The sequence below is a fragment of the Bufo bufo genome, chromosome 2, assembly GCF_905171765.1.
Source record: "Bufo bufo chromosome 2, aBufBuf1.1, whole genome shotgun sequence".
NCBI lineage: Eukaryota > Metazoa > Chordata > Amphibia > Anura > Bufonidae > Bufo > Bufo bufo.
Genome location: NC_053390.1, coordinates 787,828,722 through 787,854,146, shown reverse-complemented (window position 1 = coordinate 787,854,146; position 25,425 = coordinate 787,828,722). Strand labels below are relative to the sequence as shown.

The window sequence follows — 25,425 nt, the reverse complement described above, 5'->3', positions numbered from 1 at the left end:
TGGATCCGATGAAAGCTGTAATGGCACCGGACGGGGTTACAAGCAAAGTGTACTTGGCTTGCATGCTGACCTGCATTCCCTGGATTTTATGTGGCTGTCGTGGCCCATGAACAGGTAGGAACAAGAGTTAGGGACCACTCATGAGACAACCTTGACGCGGTGAGTGGCTTACTATGCTTTGGCCAAAATATAAACCAATGTCTCGTCCAGCATGGAGGGCAGAGTGCTGGATGTAGTGTGCGATCACATTTGCATTTTCCGTTTGTATATGTATTTCGCCATAGTGATGTGCACCTACAGGCAGGTTGTGCTGACCCAACCCCTTATTTTTTTCTTTGTAGTATATATTGGAGGCGTGGCGATCTCCTTGGAGTCATTGCACACCTGACCAGTTAATCTGTCCTTGAGGCTGGTTTTAAAGTCAGTATAAAACTGAGTCTGCTTGTATAGAACCTACCATTAGCCATCTGGCTCCAGGAGAAGTGTATGGTGGGTTCAGCATGCATGTTGGTACTTGCATCCCTGGATCCGATGAAAGCTGTAATGGCACCGGACGGGGTTACAAGCAAAGTGTACTTGGCTTGCATGCTGACCTGCATTCCCTGGATTTTATGTGGTTGTCGTGGCCCATGAACAGGTAGGAACAAGAGTTAGGGACCACTCATGAGACAACCTTGACGCGGTGAGTGGCTTACTATGCTTTGGCCAAAATATAAACCAATGTCTCGTCCAGCATGGAGGGCAGAGTGCTGGATGTAGTGTGCGATCACATTTGCATTTTCCGTTTGTATATGTATTTCGCCATAGTGATGTGCACCTACAGGCAGGTTGTGCTGACCCAACCCCTTATTTTTTTCTTTGTAGTATATATTGGAGGCGTGGCGATCTCCTTGGAGTCATTGCACACCTGACCAGTTAATCTGTCCTTGAGGCTGGTTTTAAAGTCAGTATAAAACTGAGTCTGCTTGTATAGAACCTACCATTAGCCATCTGGCTCCAGGAGAAGTGTATGGTGGGTTCAGCATGCATGTTGGTACTTGCATCCCTGGATCCGATGAAAGCTGTAATGGCACCGGACGGGGTTACAAGCAAAGTGTACTTGGCTTGCATGCTGACCTGCATTCCCTGGATTTTATGTGGCTGTCGTGGCCCATGAACAGGTAGGAACAAGAGTTAGGGACCACTCATGAGACAACCTTGACGCGGTGAGTGGCTTACTATGCTTTGGCCAAAATATAAACCAATGTCTCGTCCAGCATGGAGGGCAGAGTGCTGGATGTAGTGTGCGATCACATTTGCATTTTCCGTTTGTATATGTATTTCGCCATAGTGATGTGCACCTACAGGCAGGTTGTGCTGACCCAACCCCTTATTTTTTTCTTTGTAGTATATATTGGAGGCGTGGCGATCTCCTTGGAGTCATTGCACACCTGACCAGTTAATCTGTCCTTGAGGCTGGTTTTAAAGTCAGTATAAAACTGAGTCTGCTTGTATAGAACCTACCATTAGCCATCTGGCTCCAGGAGAAGTGTATGGTGGGTTCAGCATGCATGTTGGTACTTGCATCCCTGGATCCGATGAAAGCTGTAATGGCACCGGACGGGGTTACAAGCAAAGTGTACTTGGCTTGCATGCTGACCTGCATTCCCTGGATTTTATGTGGCTGTCGTGGCCCATGAACAGGTAGGAACAAGAGTTAGGGACCACTCATGAGACAACCTTGACGCGGTGAGTGGCTTACTATGCTTTGGCCAAAATATAAACCAATGTCTCGTCCAGCATGGAGGGCAGAGTGCTGGATGTAGTGTGCGATCACATTTGCATTTTCCGTTTGTATATGTATTTCGCCATAGTGATGTGCACCTACAGGCAGGTTGTGCTGACCCAACCCCTTATTTTTTTCTTTGTAGTATATATTGGAGGCGTGGCGATCTCCTTGGAGTCATTGCACACCTGACCAGTTAATCTGTCCTTGAGGCTGGTTTTAAAGTCAGTATAAAACTGAGTCTGCTTGTATAGAACCTACCATTAGCCATCTGGCTCCAGGAGAAGTGTATGGTGGGTTCAGCATGCATGTTGGTACTTGCATCCCTGGATCCGATGAAAGCTGTAATGGCACCGGACGGGGTTACAAGCAAAGTGTACTTGGCTTGCATGCTGACCTGCATTCCCTGGATTTTATGTGGCTGTCGTGGCCCATGAACAGGTAGGAACAAGAGTTAGGGACCACTCATGAGACAACCTTGACGCGGTGAGTGGCTTACTATGCTTTGGCCAAAATATAAACCAATGTCTCGTCCAGCATGGAGGGCAGAGTGCTGGATGTAGTGTGCGATCACATTTGCATTTTCCGTTTGTATATGTATTTCGCCATAGTGATGTGCACCTACAGGCAGGTTGTGCTGACCCAACCCCTTATTTTTTTCTTTGTAGTATATATTGGAGGCGTGGCGATCTCCTTGGAGTCATTGCACACCTGACCAGTTAATCTGTCCTTGAGGCTGGTTTTAAAGTCAGTATAAAACTGAGTCTGCTTGTATAGAACCTACCATTAGCCATCTGGCTCCAGGAGAAGTGTATGGTGGGTTCAGCATGCATGTTGGTACTTGCATCCCTGGATCCGATGAAAGCTGTAATGGCACCGGACGGGGTTACAAGCAAAGTGTACTTGGCTTGCATGCTGACCTGCATTCCCTGGATTTTATGTGGCTGTCGTGGCCCATGAACAGGTAGGAACAAGAGTTAGGGACCACTCATGAGACAACCTTGACGCGGTGAGTGGCTTACTATGCTTTGGCCAAAATATAAACCAATGTCTCGTCCAGCATGGAGGGCAGAGTGCTGGATGTAGTGTGCGATCACATTTGCATTTTCCGTTTGTATATGTATTTCGCCATAGTGATGTGCACCTACAGGCAGGTTGTGCTGACCCAACCCCTTATTTTTTTCTTTGTAGTATATATTGGAGGCGTGGCGATCTCCTTGGAGTCATTGCACACCTGACCAGTTAATCTGTCCTTGAGGCTGGTTTTAAAGTCAGTATAAAACTGAGTCTGCTTGTATAGAACCTACCATTAGCCATCTGGCTCCAGGAGAAGTGTATGGTGGGTTCAGCATGCATGTTGGTACTTGCATCCCTGGATCCGATGAAAGCTGTAATGGCACCGGACGGGGTTACAAGCAAAGTGTACTTGGCTTGCATGCTGACCTGCATTCCCTGGATTTTATGTGGCTGTCGTGGCCCATGAACAGGTAGGAACAAGAGTTAGGGACCACTCATGAGACAACCTTGACGCGGTGAGTGGCTTACTATGCTTTGGCCAAAATATAAACCAATGTCTCGTCCAGCATGGAGGGCAGAGTGCTGGATGTAGTGTGCGATCACATTTGCATTTTCCGTTTGTATATGTATTTCGCCATAGTGATGTGCACCTACAGGCAGGTTGTGCTGACCCAACCCCTTATTTTTTTCTTTGTAGTATATATTGGAGGCGTGGCGATCTCCTTGGAGTCATTGCACACCTGACCAGTTAATCTGTCCTTGAGGCTGGTTTTAAAGTCAGTATAAAACTGAGTCTGCTTGTATAGAACCTACCATTAGCCATCTGGCTCCAGGAGAAGTGTATGGTGGGTTCAGCATGCATGTTGGTACTTGCATCCCTGGATCCGATGAAAGCTGTAATGGCACCGGACGGGGTTACAAGCAAAGTGTACTTGGCTTGCATGCTGACCTGCATTCCCTGGATTTTATGTGGCTGTCGTGGCCCATGAACAGGTAGGAACAAGAGTTAGGGACCACTCATGAGACAACCTTGACGCGGTGAGTGGCTTACTATGCTTTGGCCAAAATATAAACCAATGTCTCGTCCAGCATGGAGGGCAGAGTGCTGGATGTAGTGTGCGATCACATTTGCATTTTCCGTTTGTATATGTATTTCGCCATAGTGATGTGCACCTACAGGCAGGTTGTGCTGACCCAACCCCTTATTTTTTTCTTTGTAGTATATATTGGAGGCGTGGCGATCTCCTTGGAGTCATTGCACACCTGACCAGTTAATCTGTCCTTGAGGCTGGTTTTAAAGTCAGTATAAAACTGAGTCTGCTTGTATAGAACCTACCATTAGCCATCTGGCTCCAGGAGAAGTGTATGGTGGGTTCAGCATGCATGTTGGTACTTGCATCCCTGGATCCGATGAAAGCTGTAATGGCACCGGACGGGGTTACAAGCAAAGTGTACTTGGCTTGCATGCTGACCTGCATTCCCTGGATTTTATGTGGCTGTCGTGGCCCATGAACAGGTAGGAACAAGAGTTAGGGACCACTCATGAGACAACCTTGACGCGGTGAGTGGCTTACTATGCTTTGGCCAAAATATAAACCAATGTCTCGTCCAGCATGGAGGGCAGAGTGCTGGATGTAGTGTGCGATCACATTTGCATTTTCCGTTTGTATATGTATTTCGCCATAGTGATGTGCACCTACAGGCAGGTTGTGCTGACCCAACCCCTTATTTTTTTCTTTGTAGTATATATTGGAGGCGTGGCGATCTCCTTGGAGTCATTGCACACCTGACCAGTTAATCTGTCCTTGAGGCTGGTTTTAAAGTCAGTATAAAACTGAGTCTGCTTGTATAGAACCTACCATTAGCCATCTGGCTCCAGGAGAAGTGTATGGTGGGTTCAGCATGCATGTTGGTACTTGCATCCCTGGATCCGATGAAAGCTGTAATGGCACCGGACGGGGTTACAAGCAAAGTGTACTTGGCTTGCATGCTGACCTGCATTCCCTGGATTTTATGTGGCTGTCGTGGCCCATGAACAGGTAGGAACAAGAGTTAGGGACCACTCATGAGACAACCTTGACGCGGTGAGTGGCTTACTATGCTTTGGCCAAAATATAAACCAATGTCTCGTCCAGCATGGAGGGCAGAGTGCTGGATGTAGTGTGCGATCACATTTGCATTTTCCGTTTGTATATGTATTTCGCCATAGTGATGTGCACCTACAGGCAGGTTGTGCTGACCCAACCCCTTATTTTTTTCTTTGTAGTATATATTGGAGGCGTGGCGATCTCCTTGGAGTCATTGCACACCTGACCAGTTAATCTGTCCTTGAGGCTGGTTTTAAAGTCAGTATAAAACTGAGTCTGCTTGTATAGAACCTACCATTAGCCATCTGGCTCCAGGAGAAGTGTATGGTGGGTTCAGCATGCATGTTGGTACTTGCATCCCTGGATCCGATGAAAGCTGTAATGGCACCGGACGGGGTTACAAGCAAAGTGTACTTGGCTTGCATGCTGACCTGCATTCCCTGGATTTTATGTGGCTGTCGTGGCCCATGAACAGGTAGGAACAAGAGTTAGGGACCACTCATGAGACAACCTTGACGCGGTGAGTGGCTTACTATGCTTTGGCCAAAATATAAACCAATGTCTCGTCCAGCATGGAGGGCAGAGTGCTGGATGTAGTGTGCGATCACATTTGCATTTTCCGTTTGTATATGTATTTCGCCATAGTGATGTGCACCTACAGGCAGGTTGTGCTGACCCAACCCCTTATTTTTTTCTTTGTAGTATATATTGGAGGCGTGGCGATCTCCTTGGAGTCATTGCACACCTGACCAGTTAATCTGTCCTTGAGGCTGGTTTTAAAGTCAGTATAAAACTGAGTCTGCTTGTATAGAACCTACCATTAGCCATCTGGCTCCAGGAGAAGTGTATGGTGGGTTCAGCATGCATGTTGGTACTTGCATCCCTGGATCCGATGAAAGCTGTAATGGCACCGGACGGGGTTACAAGCAAAGTGTACTTGGCTTGCATGCTGACCTGCATTCCCTGGATTTTATGTGGCTGTCGTGGCCCATGAACAGGTAGGAACAAGAGTTAGGGACCACTCATGAGACAACCTTGACGCGGTGAGTGGCTTACTATGCTTTGGCCAAAATATAAACCAATGTCTCGTCCAGCATGGAGGGCAGAGTGCTGGATGTAGTGTGCGATCACATTTGCATTTTCCGTTTGTATATGTATTTCGCCATAGTGATGTGCACCTACAGGCAGGTTGTGCTGACCCAACCCCTTATTTTTTTCTTTGTAGTATATATTGGAGGCGTGGCGATCTCCTTGGAGTCATTGCACACCTGACCAGTTAATCTGTCCTTGAGGCTGGTTTTAAAGTCAGTATAAAACTGAGTCTGCTTGTATAGAACCTACCATTAGCCATCTGGCTCCAGGAGAAGTGTATGGTGGGTTCAGCATGCATGTTGGTACTTGCATCCCTGGATCCGATGAAAGCTGTAATGGCACCGGACGGGGTTACAAGCAAAGTGTACTTGGCTTGCATGCTGACCTGCATTCCCTGGATTTTATGTGGTTGTCGTGGCCCATGAACAGGTAGGAACCAGAGTTAGGGACCACTCATGAGACAACCTTGACGCGGTGAGTGGCTTACTATGCTTTGGCCAAAATATAAACCAATGTCTCGTCCAGCATGGAGGGCAGAGTGCTGGATGTAGTGTGCGATCACATTTGCATTTTCCGTTTGTATATGTATTTCGCCATAGTGATGTGCACCTACAGGCAGGTTGTGCTGACCCAACCCCTTATTTTTTTCTTTGTAGTATATATTGGAGGCGTGGCGATCTCCTTGGAGTCATTGCACACCTGACCAGTTAATCTGTCCTTGAGGCTGGTTTTAAAGTCAGTATAAAACTGAGTCTGCTTGTATAGAACCTACCATTAGCCATCTGGCTCCAGGAGAAGTGTATGGTGGGTTCAGCATGCATGTTGGTACTTGCATCCCTGGATCCGATGAAAGCTGTAATGGCACCGGACGGGGTTACAAGCAAAGTGTACTTGGCTTGCATGCTGACCTGCATTCCCTGGATTTTATGTGGTTGTCGTGGCCCATGAACAGGTAGGAACAAGAGTTAGGGACCACTCATGAGACAACCTTGACGCGGTGAGTGGCTTACTATGCTTTGGCCAAAATATAAACCAATGTCTCGTCCAGCATGGAGGGCAGAGTGCTGGATGTAGTGTGCGATCACATTTGCATTTTCCGTTTGTATATGTATTTCGCCATAGTGATGTGCACCTACAGGCAGGTTGTGCTGACCCAACCCCTTATTTTTTTCTTTGTAGTATATATTGGAGGCGTGGCGATCTCCTTGGAGTCATTGCACACCTGACCAGTTAATCTGTCCTTGAGGCTGGTTTTAAAGTCAGTATAAAACTGAGTCTGCTTGTATAGAACCTACCATTAGCCATCTGGCTCCAGGAGAAGTGTATGGTGGGTTCAGCATGCATGTTGGTACTTGCATCCCTGGATCCGATGAAAGCTGTAATGGCACCGGACGGGGTTACAAGCAAAGTGTACTTGGCTTGCATGCTGACCTGCATTCCCTGGATTTTATGTGGCTGTCGTGGCCCATGAACAGGTAGGAACAAGAGTTAGGGACCACTCATGAGACAACCTTGACGCGGTGAGTGGCTTACTATGCTTTGGCCAAAATATAAACCAATGTCTCGTCCAGCATGGAGGGCAGAGTGCTGGATGTAGTGTGCGATCACATTTGCATTTTCCGTTTGTATATGTATTTCGCCATAGTGATGTGCACCTACAGGCAGGTTGTGCTGACCCAACCCCTTATTTTTTTCTTTGTAGTATATATTGGAGGCGTGGCGATCTCCTTGGAGTCATTGCACACCTGACCAGTTAATCTGTCCTTGAGGCTGGTTTTAAAGTCAGTATAAAACTGAGTCTGCTTGTATAGAACCTACCATTAGCCATCTGGCTCCAGGAGAAGTGTATGGTGGGTTCAGCATGCATGTTGGTACTTGCATCCCTGGATCCGATGAAAGCTGTAATGGCACCGGACGGGGTTACAAGCAAAGTGTACTTGGCTTGCATGCTGACCTGCATTCCCTGGATTTTATGTGGTTGTCGTGGCCCATGAACAGGTAGGAACAAGAGTTAGGGACCACTCATGAGACAACCTTGACGCGGTGAGTGGCTTACTATGCTTTGGCCAAAATATAAACCAATGTCTCGTCCAGCATGGAGGGCAGAGTGCTGGATGTAGTGTGCGATCACATTTGCATTTTCCGTTTGTATATGTATTTCGCCATAGTGATGTGCACCTACAGGCAGGTTGTGCTGACCCAACCCCTTATTTTTTTCTTTGTAGTATATATTGGAGGCGTGGCGATCTCCTTGGAGTCATTGCACACCTGACCAGTTAATCTGTCCTTGAGGCTGGTTTTAAAGTCAGTATAAAACTGAGTCTGCTTGTATAGAACCTACCATTAGCCATCTGGCTCCAGGAGAAGTGTATGGTGGGTTCAGCATGCATGTTGGTACTTGCATCCCTGGATCCGATGAAAGCTGTAATGGCACCGGACGGGGTTACAAGCAAAGTGTACTTGGCTTGCATGCTGACCTGCATTCCCTGGATTTTATGTGGCTGTCGTGGCCCATGAACAGGTAGGAACAAGAGTTAGGGACCACTCATGAGACAACCTTGACGCGGTGAGTGGCTTACTATGCTTTGGCCAAAATATAAACCAATGTCTCGTCCAGCATGGAGGGCAGAGTGCTGGATGTAGTGTGCGATCACATTTGCATTTTCCGTTTGTATATGTATTTCGCCATAGTGATGTGCACCTACAGGCAGGTTGTGCTGACCCAACCCCTTATTTTTTTCTTTGTAGTATATATTGGAGGCGTGGCGATCTCCTTGGAGTCATTGCACACCTGACCAGTTAATCTGTCCTTGAGGCTGGTTTTAAAGTCAGTATAAAACTGAGTCTGCTTGTATAGAACCTACCATTAGCCATCTGGCTCCAGGAGAAGTGTATGGTGGGTTCAGCATGCATGTTGGTACTTGCATCCCTGGATCCGATGAAAGCTGTAATGGCACCGGACGGGGTTACAAGCAAAGTGTACTTGGCTTGCATGCTGACCTGCATTCCCTGGATTTTATGTGGTTGTCGTGGCCCATGAACAGGTAGGAACAAGAGTTAGGGACCACTCATGAGACAACCTTGACGCGGTGAGTGGCTTACTATGCTTTGGCCAAAATATAAACCAATGTCTCGTCCAGCATGGAGGGCAGAGTGCTGGATGTAGTGTGCGATCACATTTGCATTTTCCGTTTGTATATGTATTTCGCCATAGTGATGTGCACCTACAGGCAGGTTGTGCTGACCCAACCCCTTATTTTTTTCTTTGTAGTATATATTGGAGGCGTGGCGATCTCCTTGGAGTCATTGCACACCTGACCAGTTAATCTGTCCTTGAGGCTGGTTTTAAAGTCAGTATAAAACTGAGTCTGCTTGTATAGAACCTACCATTAGCCATCTGGCTCCAGGAGAAGTGTATGGTGGGTTCAGCATGCATGTTGGTACTTGCATCCCTGGATCCGATGAAAGCTGTAATGGCACCGGACGGGGTTACAAGCAAAGTGTACTTGGCTTGCATGCTGACCTGCATTCCCTGGATTTTATGTGGCTGTCGTGGCCCATGAACAGGTAGGAACAAGAGTTAGGGACCACTCATGAGACAACCTTGACGCGGTGAGTGGCTTACTATGCTTTGGCCAAAATATAAACCAATGTCTCGTCCAGCATGGAGGGCAGAGTGCTGGATGTAGTGTGCGATCACATTTGCATTTTCCGTTTGTATATGTATTTCGCCATAGTGATGTGCACCTACAGGCAGGTTGTGCTGACCCAACCCCTTATTTTTTTCTTTGTAGTATATATTGGAGGCGTGGCGATCTCCTTGGAGTCATTGCACACCTGACCAGTTAATCTGTCCTTGAGGCTGGTTTTAAAGTCAGTATAAAACTGAGTCTGCTTGTATAGAACCTACCATTAGCCATCTGGCTCCAGGAGAAGTGTATGGTGGGTTCAGCATGCATGTTGGTACTTGCATCCCTGGATCCGATGAAAGCTGTAATGGCACCGGACGGGGTTACAAGCAAAGTGTACTTGGCTTGCATGCTGACCTGCATTCCCTGGATTTAATGTGGCTGTCGTGGCCCATGAACAGGTAGGAACAAGAGTTAGGGACCACTCATGAGACAACCTTGACGCGGTGAGTGGCTTACTATGCTTTGGCCAAAATATAAACCAATGTCTCGTCCAGCATGGAGGGCAGAGTGCTGGATGTAGTGTGCGATCACATTTGCATTTTCCGTTTGTATATGTATTTCGCCATAGTGATGTGCACCTACAGGCAGGTTGTGCTGACCCAACCCCTTATTTTTTTCTTTGTAGTATATATTGGAGGCGTGGCGATCTCCTTGGAGTCATTGCACACCTGACCAGTTAATCTGTCCTTGAGGCTGGTTTTAAAGTCAGTATAAAACTGAGTCTGCTTGTATAGAACCTACCATTAGCCATCTGGCTCCAGGAGAAGTGTATGGTGGGTTCAGCATGCATGTTGGTACTTGCATCCCTGGATCCGATGAAAGCTGTAATGGCACCGGACGGGGTTACAAGCAAAGTGTACTTGGCTTGCATGCTGACCTGCATTCCCTGGATTTTATGTGGCTGTCGTGGCCCATGAACAGGTAGGAACAAGAGTTAGGGACCACTCATGAGACAACCTTGACGCGGTGAGTGGCTTACTATGCTTTGGCCAAAATATAAACCAATGTCTCGTCCAGCATGGAGGGCAGAGTGCTGGATGTAGTGTGCGATCACATTTGCATTTTCCGTTTGTATATGTATTTCGCCATAGTGATGTGCACCTACAGGCAGGTTGTGCTGACCCAACCCCTTATTTTTTTCTTTGTAGTATATATTGGAGGCGTGGCGATCTCCTTGGAGTCATTGCACACCTGACCAGTTAATCTGTCCTTGAGGCTGGTTTTAAAGTCAGTATAAAACTGAGTCTGCTTGTATAGAACCTACCATTAGCCATCTGGCTCCAGGAGAAGTGTATGGTGGGTTCAGCATGCATGTTGGTACTTGCATCCCTGGATCCGATGAAAGCTGTAATGGCACCGGACGGGGTTACAAGCAAAGTGTACTTGGCTTGCATGCTGACCTGCATTCCCTGGATTTTATGTGGCTGTCGTGGCCCATGAACAGGTAGGAACAAGAGTTAGGGACCACTCATGAGACAACCTTGACGCGGTGAGTGGCTTACTATGCTTTGGCCAAAATATAAACCAATGTCTCGTCCAGCATGGAGGGCAGAGTGCTGGATGTAGTGTGCGATCACATTTGCATTTTCCAAATCAAGAAAGGAATGGCTTCACCAGAAGAAGATTAAAGTTTTGGAATGGTCCAGCCAGAGCCCAGACCTGAATCTGATTGACAATCTGTGGGGTGATCTGAAGAGGGCTGTGCACAGGAGATGTCCTCGCAATCTGACAGATTTGGAGAGTTTTTGCAAAGAAGAGTGGGCAAATCTTGCCAAGTCAAAATGTGCCATGCTGATAGACTCACCCAAAAAGACTGAGTACTGTAATAAAATCAAAAGGTGCTTCCACAAAGTATTAGTTTAAGGGTGTGCACACTTATGCAACCACATTATTTTATTTTTATATTATTTCTTCCCTCCACCTAAAAGATTTCACTTTGTTTTTCAATTGAGTTGTACAGTTTATAGGTCACATTAAAGGTGTAAAAAGGTCTGAAATGATTTATCTTTGTCTCATTTTTTTACATCACAGAAACCTGACAGTTTAACAGGGGTGTGTAGACTTTTTATATCTACTGTAAATGGCATTCAGGTAATCATTGAAGAGGACGCAGCTCTCGCACGAGCGCTGCAGCCCCATCAAATATCTGATCGGCGGGAGTGCCGAGTGTTGGACCTCCACCAATCTTAAACTGATCACCTATCCTGCTATGGTGTCTTATGAATGAGCGTATCACACACTTACAGGATGTTTTGCCGAAAGCCTGCCACTCACAGTGCCCGTCTGATTCCAGGTGGGAGACACACAGCCCTACAATATAAGACCATAACATAAACTTACAGCAGATAAATCCACATATAAAGACTAGCTATCACCCCGCCTGACATGTACGATGTAGTAAATACTTGCATTGCCAGTAAAATAACAGTTTTGTTGCACTGCTTCTTATAGCTCTGCCTTGTGCTGTCCCTCTGTTATTCCTTGTGGAAATGTAGGGATAAATTAACCCCTTCCAATTTCCATTTTTTTGTTTTTTACTCCCTGCTTTCCAGGAGCCATAACTTTTTATATTTTTCCATTCACCTGAGCCGTATCAGGGCTTTTTTTTTGCAGGACAACTTGTATTTTCTAATCACACCAATTAATATTGCAGACAATGTAGTGGGAAGCTGGAAAAAAAATTCTAAATGGGGTCGTATTGGAAAAAGATGCAATTCTGCCATTGTTTTATTGCGTTTTGTTTTTATAGGATTCATTATGTGGTAAAAAAAAAATGACCACATTTATATAGTTTTTGTTGTGTTTTAAAGGATTACTAAACCCTGCAAAACATTAAAAAAGACCTATAACCTGCAGTTTAAACCGATTTCCTGTAGATGTGCTTCATTTCTCCCTGCCTCTCCATCTTCGGCTGGAGACCAGATGTGAGCAATAGCTTGAGCTCACGGGCAGACAGGAAGTTTGGGCAATGGTCGGGGCTTAACACTGCATTCATTTCAACAGACTGCCGGACACTGTGAAAGAGTTTAGAAGCTGCAAAACTTCAGCAGCTTCTTACAAAACCTCCCCTGTATGTGTGCAGGGATACTATACTGTACCAGGCCACTGACACTACAGAAACTGCTACTAAGCTTTACCAGATGCCTTAATGTCAAGTTTCTCTATATAGCCAAGAGGGATTTCTTACTGTGTGCCTAGGCAAATTTTTACATTTATCAGTGTTGGAGTCCTCGATTACAAGTCTTTTCAGAAAGTTGGTTAGCAATCTCTGGGGTGGTGATGGGGGCATATTGGCTATATAAAATACACATATTGTTGTCTTGATACATTACGTGGATCTATCATATGGTACCAGGTAAACGCAATCTGTTATCACCAATGCCTCTTTACAGTCTTAAGCACAGAAGATAGAGCAAAACGTTTTTTACCCCTATACACGGCGCCAGTATCCCTTAGATCAGCAATATATACGGAAGATGAAAGCAGTTTGTTTTTTCAGATAAATTCAGAGTTTTTTGTGTATTTAAAATTCAAATTTCAATTTACTGGCATGTATATTCCCACCAGTTAAGGTAGTGGCTGTGATGTCATATTAGAAAATATATTGGATATACTATATATATAAAAATATTAAAAACAATTTTCACTCACTTCACCCAGGAGGCACCGGATGGGATAATCACAAAACACCCACCGGATAACCTCCTGCGCCTGGGTCGCCTATAAGATCCCACGGAATGACAGCAGTCCAGTCGAGCTTCTTGTCAATCGACTTTTATTCAAACCACAGGGTAGGGTGAAGGAATCTTGCTCTACGCGTTTCGGGGTATAGAGGACCCCTTCATCAGGAGCATATGACATCATACATCTTTTGGGGGGTATAAATACACAAGCTGTTTGTGGAAAATGCGCCAAAAAGCGCTGGAAAACGTCACTTCCGGTTTGCGTTCCAGCATGGAACGCACCGGGAGCGGCGTTCCCTCATATATGCATATATAGTTCTATACAGATCGCAATATGTAGGTAATAAAATACAATTTCAGTAGTAGTAGAATGCAATTTTTGGTTATTTTAACATGGAATTTGTCTTGCCGTCTGTACAGGGTCCTTTGTGTTACTTCCGGTTTGTGTTCCACTAGGAACAAGCCGTATTGGATCTCAGCTGTTACCTGATATCGGAACGTCACTTCCGGTATGCGTTCCACCATGGAACGCACCGGAAGTGACGATCCACTCATGCAAAGGACTCGACTCGGGCGATGTAAAGAGACTATTTCTTCATATATATATATATATATATATAAATCTCTATTTTTGTTTTGTTTAGATTGCTAGGATCCTGCGACCAGGCCTCTTATTGTTTTTTATTTATTATCGACTTGGAACATTTTCTCCATATATATTTTCGTTCTTAAGTAACTTCCGGTCTGCGGTTCACCCTGGAACGCATCGGCAATTTCTATTTTCCTGTAATAGGAGACATGATTCTTTGTGTCTATCTTCCTCCATATATATATATATATGTAAGGGGTATGGTCGGAGGGAAGTGATTGTGTGCCCCGGATGACCATGTATATGTCTGTGTGTACATGAGGCCACAAGGGTGTCAACAAACATATATATATACATGTACACATACATATACGGAAGTAAGCGATACATTACAAAAAATTGAATTTCATCAGAATAAAACTTCCTAACGGTATAAAAAATGTTGTTACATCGTTGTTTTTAAAATTATTAATAAAATTATTGGTATTGATTAATAGATATCTTAGATTGCAAAATGACCGTATAGAAAATATAAATAATATATGATGTAAAATACACACATAAAATATATATATATATAATATGCATATAAATATGATTAATCTGGATCCTTTTATAAGAAATGGTGTGTTGATATGTATAGCATTATATTCTATTGATTGAGATATTCGAAGAAGCATAATTGAATTATAAAAGGATCCAGATTAATCATATTTATATGCATATTATATATATATATTTTATGTGTGTATTTTACATCATATATTATTTATATTTTTTATACGGTCATTTTGCAATCTAAGATATCTATTAATCAATACCAATAATTTTATTAATAATTTTAAAAACAACGATGTAACAACATTTTTTATACCGTTAGGAAGTTTTATTCTGATGAAATTCAATTTTTTGTAATGTATCGCTTACTTCCGTATATGTATGTGTACATGTATATATATATGTTTGTTGACACCCTTGTGGCCTCATGTACACACAGACATATACATGGTCATCCGGGGCACACAATCACTTCCCTCCGACCATACCCCTCACATATATATATATATATGGAGGAAGATAGACACAAAGAATCATGTCTCCTATTACAGGAAAATAGAAATTGCCGATGCGTTCCAGGGTGAACCGCAGACCGGAAGTTACTTAAGAACGAAAATATATATGGAGAAAATGTTCCAAGTCGATAATAAATAAAAAACAATAAGAGGCCTGGTCGCAGGATCCTAGCAATCTAAACAAAACAAAAATAGAGATTTATAGATATATATATATATATATGAAGAAATAGTCTCTTTACATCGCCCGAGTCGAGTCCTTTGCATGAGTGGATCGTCACTTCCGGTGCGTTCCATGGTGGAACGCATACCAGAAGTGACGTTCCGATATCAGGTAACAGCTGAGATCCAATACGGCTTGTTCCTAGTGGAACACAAACCGGAAGTAACACAAAGGACCCTGTACAGACGGCAAGACAAATTCCATGTTAAAATAACCAAAAATTGCATTCTACTACTACTGAAATTGTATTTTATTACCTACATATTGCGATCTGTATAGAACTATATATGCATATATGAGGGAACGCCGCTCCCGGTGCGTTCCATGCTAGAACGCAAACCGGAAGTGACGTTTTCCAGCGCTTTTTGGCGCATTTTCCACAAACAGCTTGTGTATTTATACCCCCCAAAAGATGTATGATGTCATATGCTCCTGATGAAGGGGTCCTCTATACCCCGAAACGCGTAGAGCAAGATTCCTTCACCCTACCCTGTGGTTTGAATAAAAGTCGATTGACAAGAAGCTCGACTGGACTGCTGTCATTCCGTAGGATCTTATAGGCGACCCAGGCGCAGGAGGTTATCCGGTGGGTGTTTTGTGATTATCCCATCCGGTGCCTCCTGGGTGAAGTGAGTGAAAATTGTTTTTAATATTTTTATATATATAGTATATCCAATATATTTTCTAATATGACATCACAGCCACTACCTTAACTGGTGGGAATATACATGCCAGTAAATTGAAATTTGAATTTTAAATACACAAAAAACTCTGAATTTATCTGAAAAAACAAACTGCTTTCATCTTCCGTATATATTGCTGATCTAAGGGATACTGGCGCCGTGTATAGGGGTAAAAAACGTTTTGCTCTATCTTCTGTGCTTATATCCTCTCCATTAGGGGATCCCCCCTGATGGTGTGTTTACCCCTGGCAGCCTAAAGATCCCTCCAATATCAAAAATACGAAAAAACATATCAAATTTTTTTTGCCTTTGGCAAATACAAATACAGTTTTCAAATCCCTCCTCTGGCGCCCTGCTGGAAACTCTCAAAACTTCCCTTGGGAAGAATAGAGATTAACCCCCCTCCTTTTTTTCTCTCCTCCTCTTTACAGTCTTGTCACTCAGCTGGACTCTGAATGGCAAGTTGGTCTAGCTATATGAAAGGATTCATAACTACATAACTAGGCAAATTTGGAATTCAGCAGTTTTGGGAAAATTGGGTAACAACCTCTGCAGAGATGTAATGAAGGCCGTGAGTATATACTATTTATGTAGTTTGATCTTCAGCATACCGCCACATGCTAATGAGCTTTCCAAAGCTGCTGAAAAGCAAATCTGCAAATTGTACAGCAATGGGAGGAATTATCACTGCTGAGCAGATTAGCTGTTTATAAAAACAAAAATACAAATAAATGTTTTCTTTGCATCGCCATATTGTGACACCATTCACCATATGGGATAAATACTTTTATATTTTAATAGTGCATGCACTATTAATTATTTTTATTTGTACATTGGGGAAAGGGAGTGATTTGAATTTTAATATATTTTTGATTTATTTTTCACTTTTAAATACTTTTTTTGCATAAATTTGTAGTCCCCCTAGAGGACTTTAACATAAAATCATTTATTACTGCAGTCTATGGGACAATCAGTGTGTTCCTATCAAGCCCTGCCACATGAGATTTGTTATGGCCTCAAAGCCTTCAAAGACCCCAAGCTGCCATAGCATCTGAATGGCTCCCATGATCTTGGTGCTGGGGAACCATTCGGTCACCAGGAGCGCAGAGCTCCCAGTAAATGACCACTAAGATTCCGTGGTCACAATTAACCACAGCATCTGAGGGGTAAAAGTCATTGAATGGATCGGTAAAATAGCAGGCACCCGGCGGCTATGGCACCAGCTCAGCTCCTGAGTCCTGAGTCAGTTATGAGAGCTGATATTTCGTCTTTAAATATGTTTTATCCATTAGAATTTTACTCTGTACAATGGAATAACCTTTTAATTATGTACTGTCCGACTAAATGTTTTCCTAAGAATATTCAGCAGCGCCAGGCTTTTTCAGACAGACTTTTCTTTTGAGCATACCCCAAAGGCAGAAGTCTGGTGGTGTGAGACCCGGGGACCATGGTGGCCAAAGCCACTTTGAAATTACCCTGGTACCAAAAAAAGGAATAACTTCTTGCAATGCTTCTTTCCAATGTGTGACGCATTGCTCCATCTTGCTGGAAGTAGCCTTCCGTTAACTCACGATTATCCAGTTGATTCACGAACTGTTCAAAAATGTTCAGGTACACATCGCACCATAAAGATATGCTGCTCAATACTGTACACCACCGGGTGACTGAGTGACGAGGTACGGTGGTATGCACCCGGAAGTCGCAAATGGAGGTTAAACGTGGTGACAGCTGCCCTGCGCCTACCTCATCACTCTGACACGGGGGCATACTGGCCTGTTTGAAGCTCCATATACTGATAAGCACATTGTTTCCTTCAGATTGCTTCATCCTAGCGAGAGTTATTACAGAATATTTTGGGCCTCTTTCGAGTGAATCTCCGTGTAGTTTACAATTATTGATGAGCAAAGAGAGCTTCGGATGCTACATCTGCAGTCGCTTCGTTGAAAACTTTGGATTAGGGCTGTTGATTTTTTTAAGTGGAAAACCACTTTAAAACTTGGAACCAAACTCGCTTTGCTCATCACTATTTACAATCATTCTACAAACTAACATTCAGAAAGTGTAAAGGACTACATGTGGGTTTTTAAATGCAATGAAAATTATATTTTTCCTAAATGAGGTATAAGCAAATCCACAGAATACGAAGTAGTGTAAAGTACTGTAAATGGCTGGTAGGTGCAGGTCTGACAGAGTCCCAGAGTTGGCAGTTATGGAATATATCACATTCATTTTAATAAAGGCCATTGAAAACAAGCCATTGGACCCCAATCAATTTTTAAAAGCTATGTACACCTTCAGGGACAATTTTTTTAATGATTGTTTTTCACTCATTTTGGGCTAAAAATAATTTTTTCAATAGGTCTTTATTAAAAATATTGAGCCATTCTGTTACTGTTTTTTTAGCTGTGTGAATCCTACTTTCACTTTTTGACGGTCATCTAACAACCCTTATCTCTAAGTTACTAAGAGGTCATAAACACTTATTTAAGCCACATTATTATTAGTAAGATAACAAATGAGCTTTAATGAGTGTTTATAATGTCAGAGAGCAGAGATAAAAAGCCCGTCAGCTCCCTGCCTGACGGAGCAGAGAGAAAATTCTGATCCCTCTATTAGAGCATCTCAGCTCTGTACAGAGAAAATTACTTTTTTAATTTTTAATAAAGCCCAATTGAAAAATTGATTTTTACCTCAAATGCCCCCAAAGGTGTACATATCCTTTAACTCAATGTCTGACTGTCATAAAATTACTCCTGTCAAATATCCTTTATATGTGTGCACTACATAATACAAAAAAAAAATAAACACATTTATTATAGATTTTGAATGAAAAATTGTGAAAGCAGAATTTATTAGACACATTCATAACCATCACCATCATAACTACCTTAGTAACGTACGTTAAGAGCCCATCAACAAATGTTGACTTTATTTTCTGTATCTGTAAAAAATATGAATATTATAATAGTGTTCCAGAACAAATATCATGTATACTACCCCCTTTATACATAAGGTAACACAATACAGAATATATCCTAGTAGAAACATGTAAATTTAAAAGCTACATCCCTCAAAAGCTGAAGAACCAACCGACTTTTGAGGGCTGTAACATGAAAAAGCTATGGCATGGAGAAAACATTAATACCATATAAAATTATTTTGTAGGTATATCCATATATTTATACTTTCTTAACCCCTTAAGCACTCAGCCCTATTTCACCTTAAGGACTTTTTTTTGCAAATCTGACCAGTGTCACTTTAAGTGCTGATAACTTTAAAATGCTTTGAATTATCCAGGCCATTCTGAGATTGTTTTTTCGTCACATATTGTACTTCATGACACTGGTAAAATGAAGTCAAAAAAATAAATTTTTATTTATAAAAAATAAATAAAAAATTTACCAAAAATTTGTAAAAGATTGCAAATTTCCAAGTTTCAATTTCTCTACTTCTATAATACATAGTAATACCTCCAAAAATAGTTATTACTTTACATTCCCCATATGTCTACTTCATGTTTGGATAATTTTGGGAATGATATTTTATTTTTTGGGGATGTTACAAGGCTTAGAAGTTTAGAAGCAAATCTTGAAATTTTTCAGAAATTTTCAAAAACCCAATTTTTAGGGACCAGTTCAGGTCTGAAGTCACTTTGCGAGGCTTACATAATAGAAACCATCCAAAAATGACCCCATTCTATAAACTACACCCCTCAAGGTATTCAAAACTGATTTTACAAACTTTGTTAACCCTTTAGGTGTTCCACAAGAATTAATGGAAAATAGAGATACAATTTCAAAATTTCACTTTTTTAGCAGATTTTCCATTTTAATAATTTTTTTCCAGTTACAAAGCAAGTGTTAACAGCCAAACCAAATTCAATATCTATGGCCCTGATTCTGTAGTTTACAGAAACACCCCATATGTGGTCGTAAACCGCTGTATGGGCACACGGCAGGGCGCAGAAGGAAAGGAATGCCATACGGTTTTTGGAAGGCAGGTTTTGCTGGACTGTTTTTTTTTACACCATGTCCCATTTGAAGCCCCCCTGGTGCACCACTAGGAGTAGAAACTCCATAAAAGTGACCCCATCTAAGAAACTACACCCCTCAAGGTATTCAAAACTGATTTTACAAACGTCGTTAACCCTTTAGGTGTTCCACAAAAATTTATGGAAAATAGAGATACAATTTCAAAATTTCACTTTTTTGGCAGATTTTCCATTTTAATAATTTTTTTCCAGTTACAAAGCAAGGGTTAACAGCCAAACCAAACTCAATATTTATGGGCCTGATTCTGTAGTTTACAGAAACACCCCATATGTGGTCGTAAACTGCTGTACGGGCACACGGCAGGGCGCAGAAGGAAAGGAATGCCATACGGTTTTTGGAAGGCAGATTTTGCTGGACTGGTTTTTTGGACACCATGTCCCATTTGAAGCCCCCCTGATGCACCCCTAGAGTAGAAACTCCAAAAAAGTGACCCCATTTTAGAAACTACGGGATAGGGTGGCAGTATTGTTGGTACTAGTTTAGGGTACATATGATTTTTGGTTGCTCTATATTACACTTTTTGTGAGGCAAGGTAACAAGAAATAGCTGTTTTGGCACAGTTTTTATTTTTTGTTATTTACAACATTCATCTGACAGGTTAGATCATGTGATATTTTTATAGACCAGGTTGTCACGGATGCGGCGATACCTAATATGTATACTTTTTTTTATTTATGTAAATTTTACACAATAATTTCTTTTTTTAAACAAAAAAAATCATGTTTTAGTGTTTCCATAGTCTAAAAGCCATAATTTTTTCAGTTTTTGGGCGATTACCTTGGGTAGGGTACGATTTTTGCGGGATGAGATGATGGTTTTATTGGCACTATTTTGGGGTGCGTGTGACTTTTTGTTCGCTTGCTATTACACTTTTTGTGATGTAAGGTGACAAAAGATTATTTATTTAGCACAGTTTTTATTTTTTATGGTGTTCACCTGAGGGGTTAGGTCATGTGATATTTTTATAGAGCCGGTCGATACGGACGCGGCGATACCTCATATGTATACTTTTTTTTTATTTATGTAAGTTTTACACAATGATTTCATTTTTGAACCCCCAAAAAATCATGTTTTAGTGTTTCCATAGTCTGAGAGCCATAATTTTTTTTAGTTTTTGGGCGATTACCTTGGGTAGGGTATGATTTTTGCGGGATGAGATGACGGTTTTATTGGCACTATATTGGGGTACGTGTGACTTTTTGATCGCTTGCTATTACACTATTTGTGATGTAAGGTGACAAAAAATGACTTTTTTTACACCGTTTTTATTTTTATTTTTTTACGGTATTCACCTGAGGGGTTAGGTCATGTCATATTTTTATAGAGCAAGTTATTACGGATGCTGCGATACCTAATATGTATACTTTTTTTTTTATTTATGTAAGTTTTACATAATAATATCATTTTTGAAACAAAAAAAAAATCATGTTTTAATGTCTCTACATTCTGAGAGACAAAGTTTTTTCAGTTTTTGGGCGATTATCTTAGGTAGGGTCTAATTTTTTGCGGGATGAGATGATGGTTTGATTGGCACTATTTTGGGGTGCATATGACTTTTTGATCGCTTGCTATTACACTTTTTGTGATGTAAGGTGACAAAAAATTGTTTATTTAGCATAGTTTTTATTTTTTATTTTTTACGGTGTTCATCTGAGGGGTTAGGTTATGTGATATTTTTATAGGGCCAGTCGATACGAACACGGCAATACTTAATATGTATATTTTTTTTTATTTATGTAAGTTTTACACAATAACAACTTTTTTAAAACAAAACAAATTATGTTTTAGTGTCTCCATATTCTGAGCCACAGTTTTTTTATTTTTTGGGCGATTGTCTCAGGTAGGGGCTCATTTTTTGCGGGATGAGGTGACGGTAGATTGGTACTATTTTGGTGGGAAAATGCCTTTTTGATCGCTTGCTGTTGTACTTTTTGTGATGTAAAAAAATGGTTTATTTAGCACAGTTTTTATTTTTTACGGTGTTCATCTGAGGGGTTAGGTCATGTGATATTTTTATAGAGCCGGTCTATACGGACGCGGTGATACCTAATATGTATACTTTTTTTCCCCCCCTATTTTTTACCAATTTTTTTTAACTTTATTTGGGGAAAATGCAGTTTTTGTTTATTTGTACTTGAAACTTTAAATTTTTTGGCGGGAAAACTTTATTTTTTCAACTTTTTTTCAACTTTATTTTTTTGTCCCACTTTGGGACTTGAACTTTTGGGGGTCTAATCCTTTACAATGCATTCCGAAACTTCTGTATTGGAATGCACTGGCTGTATGAGTAATACTGTGTGTATTACTCATACAGCTTCCGGCCTGTTATATCCAGGGGGCTAGATCTCACAGGCTCGTCGCCGGAAGGCAGCGCGATGCCTTCCTTAGGCATTGCGCTGCCTTCCATGCCATCGGGTCCCCCCTACAGCCGCATTGGGACCCGATGGCAGCGCTGATCGCCGCCGCAAACCGCAGGTCTGAATTGACCTGCGGTTTTCTGCAATCGCCGATACGGGGGGTCACATGACCCCCCTCCCCTGGCGTTGTGACAGGATGCCCGCTGAATGATTTCAGCGGACATTCTGTTCCTATTAACCCCCGCCGCGCCGCAATCTAGTTTTAAAGTTACGACGTACCGGTACGTCATGGGTCCTTAAGGACTCGGGAAACATGCCGTACCGGTACCTCATAAGTCCTTAAGGGGTTAAAGAGCATCTGCCATCAGTATGCACTGTATTACGTCTGGCATAAGGCCTTGTAGGGTTGATCCTGATGAGAAACACAATTTCTCATTAATGTGTCTCTGTTGCACCGTTACAGTTATATAGTACAGATGTAGCAGGATTAGCACTCAAACTCTTAACTCAAATTTCTTAAATCATCGTGTTATCTTGAAACAAAAGCCATTGAAAAGCAATTGAAGGTGTTTGCTTAGTTTAGATAACACATCTCAGAAATCTCAGAAAGCATGAGTGTTAACTCTACTACATCGGTATATCACTTTTTTCATGATATGTAAATTACATCTTCGGAGTACAGACGGGTAGGCCTGAGACCCTTGGAACACCAGAGTTCCTCCGTCCTGCACCTCTTGCCACTCCCCCATTTTTGATTGACAAGGCCAGGCATCTCGTCTGGCCCTGTAATCTCGTACTTGCACCATACCTGCGCAGTGCATCTGGCTCTACATCCCCTGGAGAGGAGAGGCTATATTCAGGTGGCGGATGATACCATCGGCACATGCTCAGCAGTCGTCTCCACTGCTAGGATAGAAGAGCCAGATGCAATGCATATGCACTGATAGTGTAGACTACAGCACAGATGCAAGATTATAAGGCCAGGCAAGATGAGAGGGAGTGGCAAGGGGTGCGAAGCAGAAGAGCTTTGGTGCTGCAAGACCTAATTTACAGCCCTGGCCGCTGGTTTCGTGCCAGAGCATGCACACTAGATGTATCGATGCTGCTGCCCACAATGGGCATCACAGTGCTCATGCCCGGGCCGGTGTTCCGTGATATTTCCCCTACACATGAAATTTCCCTACCCTCGTCACTTCCTGTTGTGACGCGGCCTCACCGGACATGACGTTCCCAGCTTTGGAAGGAGGCGTGCTGCGCCGCGCAGGCGCACAACGACGGGGCAGGGAAATTTCACACCAGAGTTGAGGAGAAGGGGCCACCTAATGCGCTTGCGCCTTACCTCTCAGCTGGACACTGGCCGACACTGCGTATGCGCCGGGAGCCTCAGCAACGGTTAGAGGGTAGGGAAAAATTACGGGCCAGTGCGCATACGCGGCTAACTACTCCCGCCGGGATACACCGCGCGTGCGCACCAGCGGACAAAGAGATCTCTTATACCGATCATCCATCCGATCACCGCGCCTGTGCACTGTGGGAGTAGGGAGATCTGATGGCCATTTGTTCTGTTAAATCTACCTACCACTAACTGTGCACGCGTGGTGTCTGTTCATCTGGAGCCAGTGTTCCGTGATATTTTCCCTACCCGTGAAATTTCCCTACCCTCGTCACTTCCTGTTGTGACGCGGCCGCACCAGACATGATGCTCCCAGCTTTGTAAGGAGATGTGCCGCGCCGAGCAGGCGCACATCGACTGGGTAGGGAAATTTCACACCAGAGTTGGGGAGAAGGGGCCACCTAATGCGCTTGCGCCTCACCTCTCAGCTGGCTCCAGATGATCAGACACCGCTTGTGCGTAGTGAGTGGTAGGGAGATTTAACAGAACAAATGGCCATCAGATCTCACTACCCCCACAGTGCGCAGGCGCGGTGATCGGATGGATGTTCGGTATAAGAGATCTCCCTGTCCGCTGGTGCGCATGCGCGGTGTATCCCGACAGGAGTAATTAGCCGCGCTTGCGCAGTGGCCCGTAATTTTTCTCTACAATCTAACCGCTGCTGAGGCTCCCGGCACATGAGCAGTGTCGGCCGGTGTCCAGCTGAGAGCTAAGGCGCAAGCGCATTAGTTGGCCCCTTCTCCTCAACTCTGGTGTGAAATTTCCCTACCCCATCGTTGTGCGCTTGCGCGGCGCGGCACACCTCCTTCCAAAGCTGGGAACGTCATGTCCAGTGCAGCCGCGTCATAACAGGAAGTGACGAGGGTAGGGAAATTTCATGGGTAGGGAAATATCACGGAACATCAGCTGAGAGATAAGGCACAAGCGCATTAGGTGGGCCCTTCTCCCCAACTCTGGTGTGAAATTTCCCTACCCTGTCGTTGTGCGCCTGCGCGGTGCAGCACACCTCCTTCCAAAGCTGGGAACGTCATGTCCGGTGCAGCCGCGTCACAACAGGAAGTGACGAGGGTAGGGAAATTTCATGGGTAGGGAAATATCACGGAACATCAGCTGAGAGATAAGGCACAAGCGCATTAGGTGGGCCCTTCTCCCCAACTCTGGTGTGAAATTTCCCTACCCTGTCGTTGTGCGCCTGCGCGGTGCAGCACACCTCCTTCCAAAGCTGGGAACGTCATGTCCGGTGCAGCCGCGTCACAACAGGAAGTGACGAGGATAGGGAAATTTCACGGGTAGAGAAATATTACGGAACACCGGCGGTGAAGTGTGCACACGCGGGATCTTAGCCAATACTGGGGATGACGCAACGGACTTACAGGGCGGGACAAGAAAGAGGCTGGGGAGGAGTAATGTGAAAAAAAAGGCAGACCGGCCTGGGCACCTACACCACGAACCCCGCCCCTGGGCACTTGCGAGCTCCATTTGCATATGGATTAAACATCGTTTGCATCCGCACTTGCTTGCGATTTTCACGCATCCCCATTCATTTCTATGGGGCCTGCGTTGCGTGAAAAAGGCAGAATATAGAACATGCTGCGATTTTCACGCAACGCACAAGTGATGCGTGAAAATCACCGCTCATCTGAACAGCCCCATTGAAGTGAATGGGTCCGGATTCAGTGCGGGTGCAATGCGTTCACCTCACGCCCATGTGAAAGGGGC

The 25,425-nt window shown here is 43.5% G+C and overlaps 1 protein-coding gene across 1 annotated transcript in view; it reads right to left on the bottom strand.

The window, feature by feature from the left end:
• Positions 1 to 25,425, bottom strand: part of POLN (DNA polymerase nu) — a 139,165-nt gene that overhangs the window by 65,506 nt on the left and 48,234 nt on the right. The window contains exons 13-14 of the mRNA XM_040419954.1: positions 18,792 to 18,845; positions 11,898 to 11,963 (exon numbers count right to left, since the gene is read on the bottom strand). Coding sequence (XP_040275888.1) covers positions 11,898 to 11,963; positions 18,792 to 18,845 — 120 coding nt within the window. The remainder of the gene's footprint in view (positions 1 to 11,897; positions 11,964 to 18,791; positions 18,846 to 25,425) is intronic.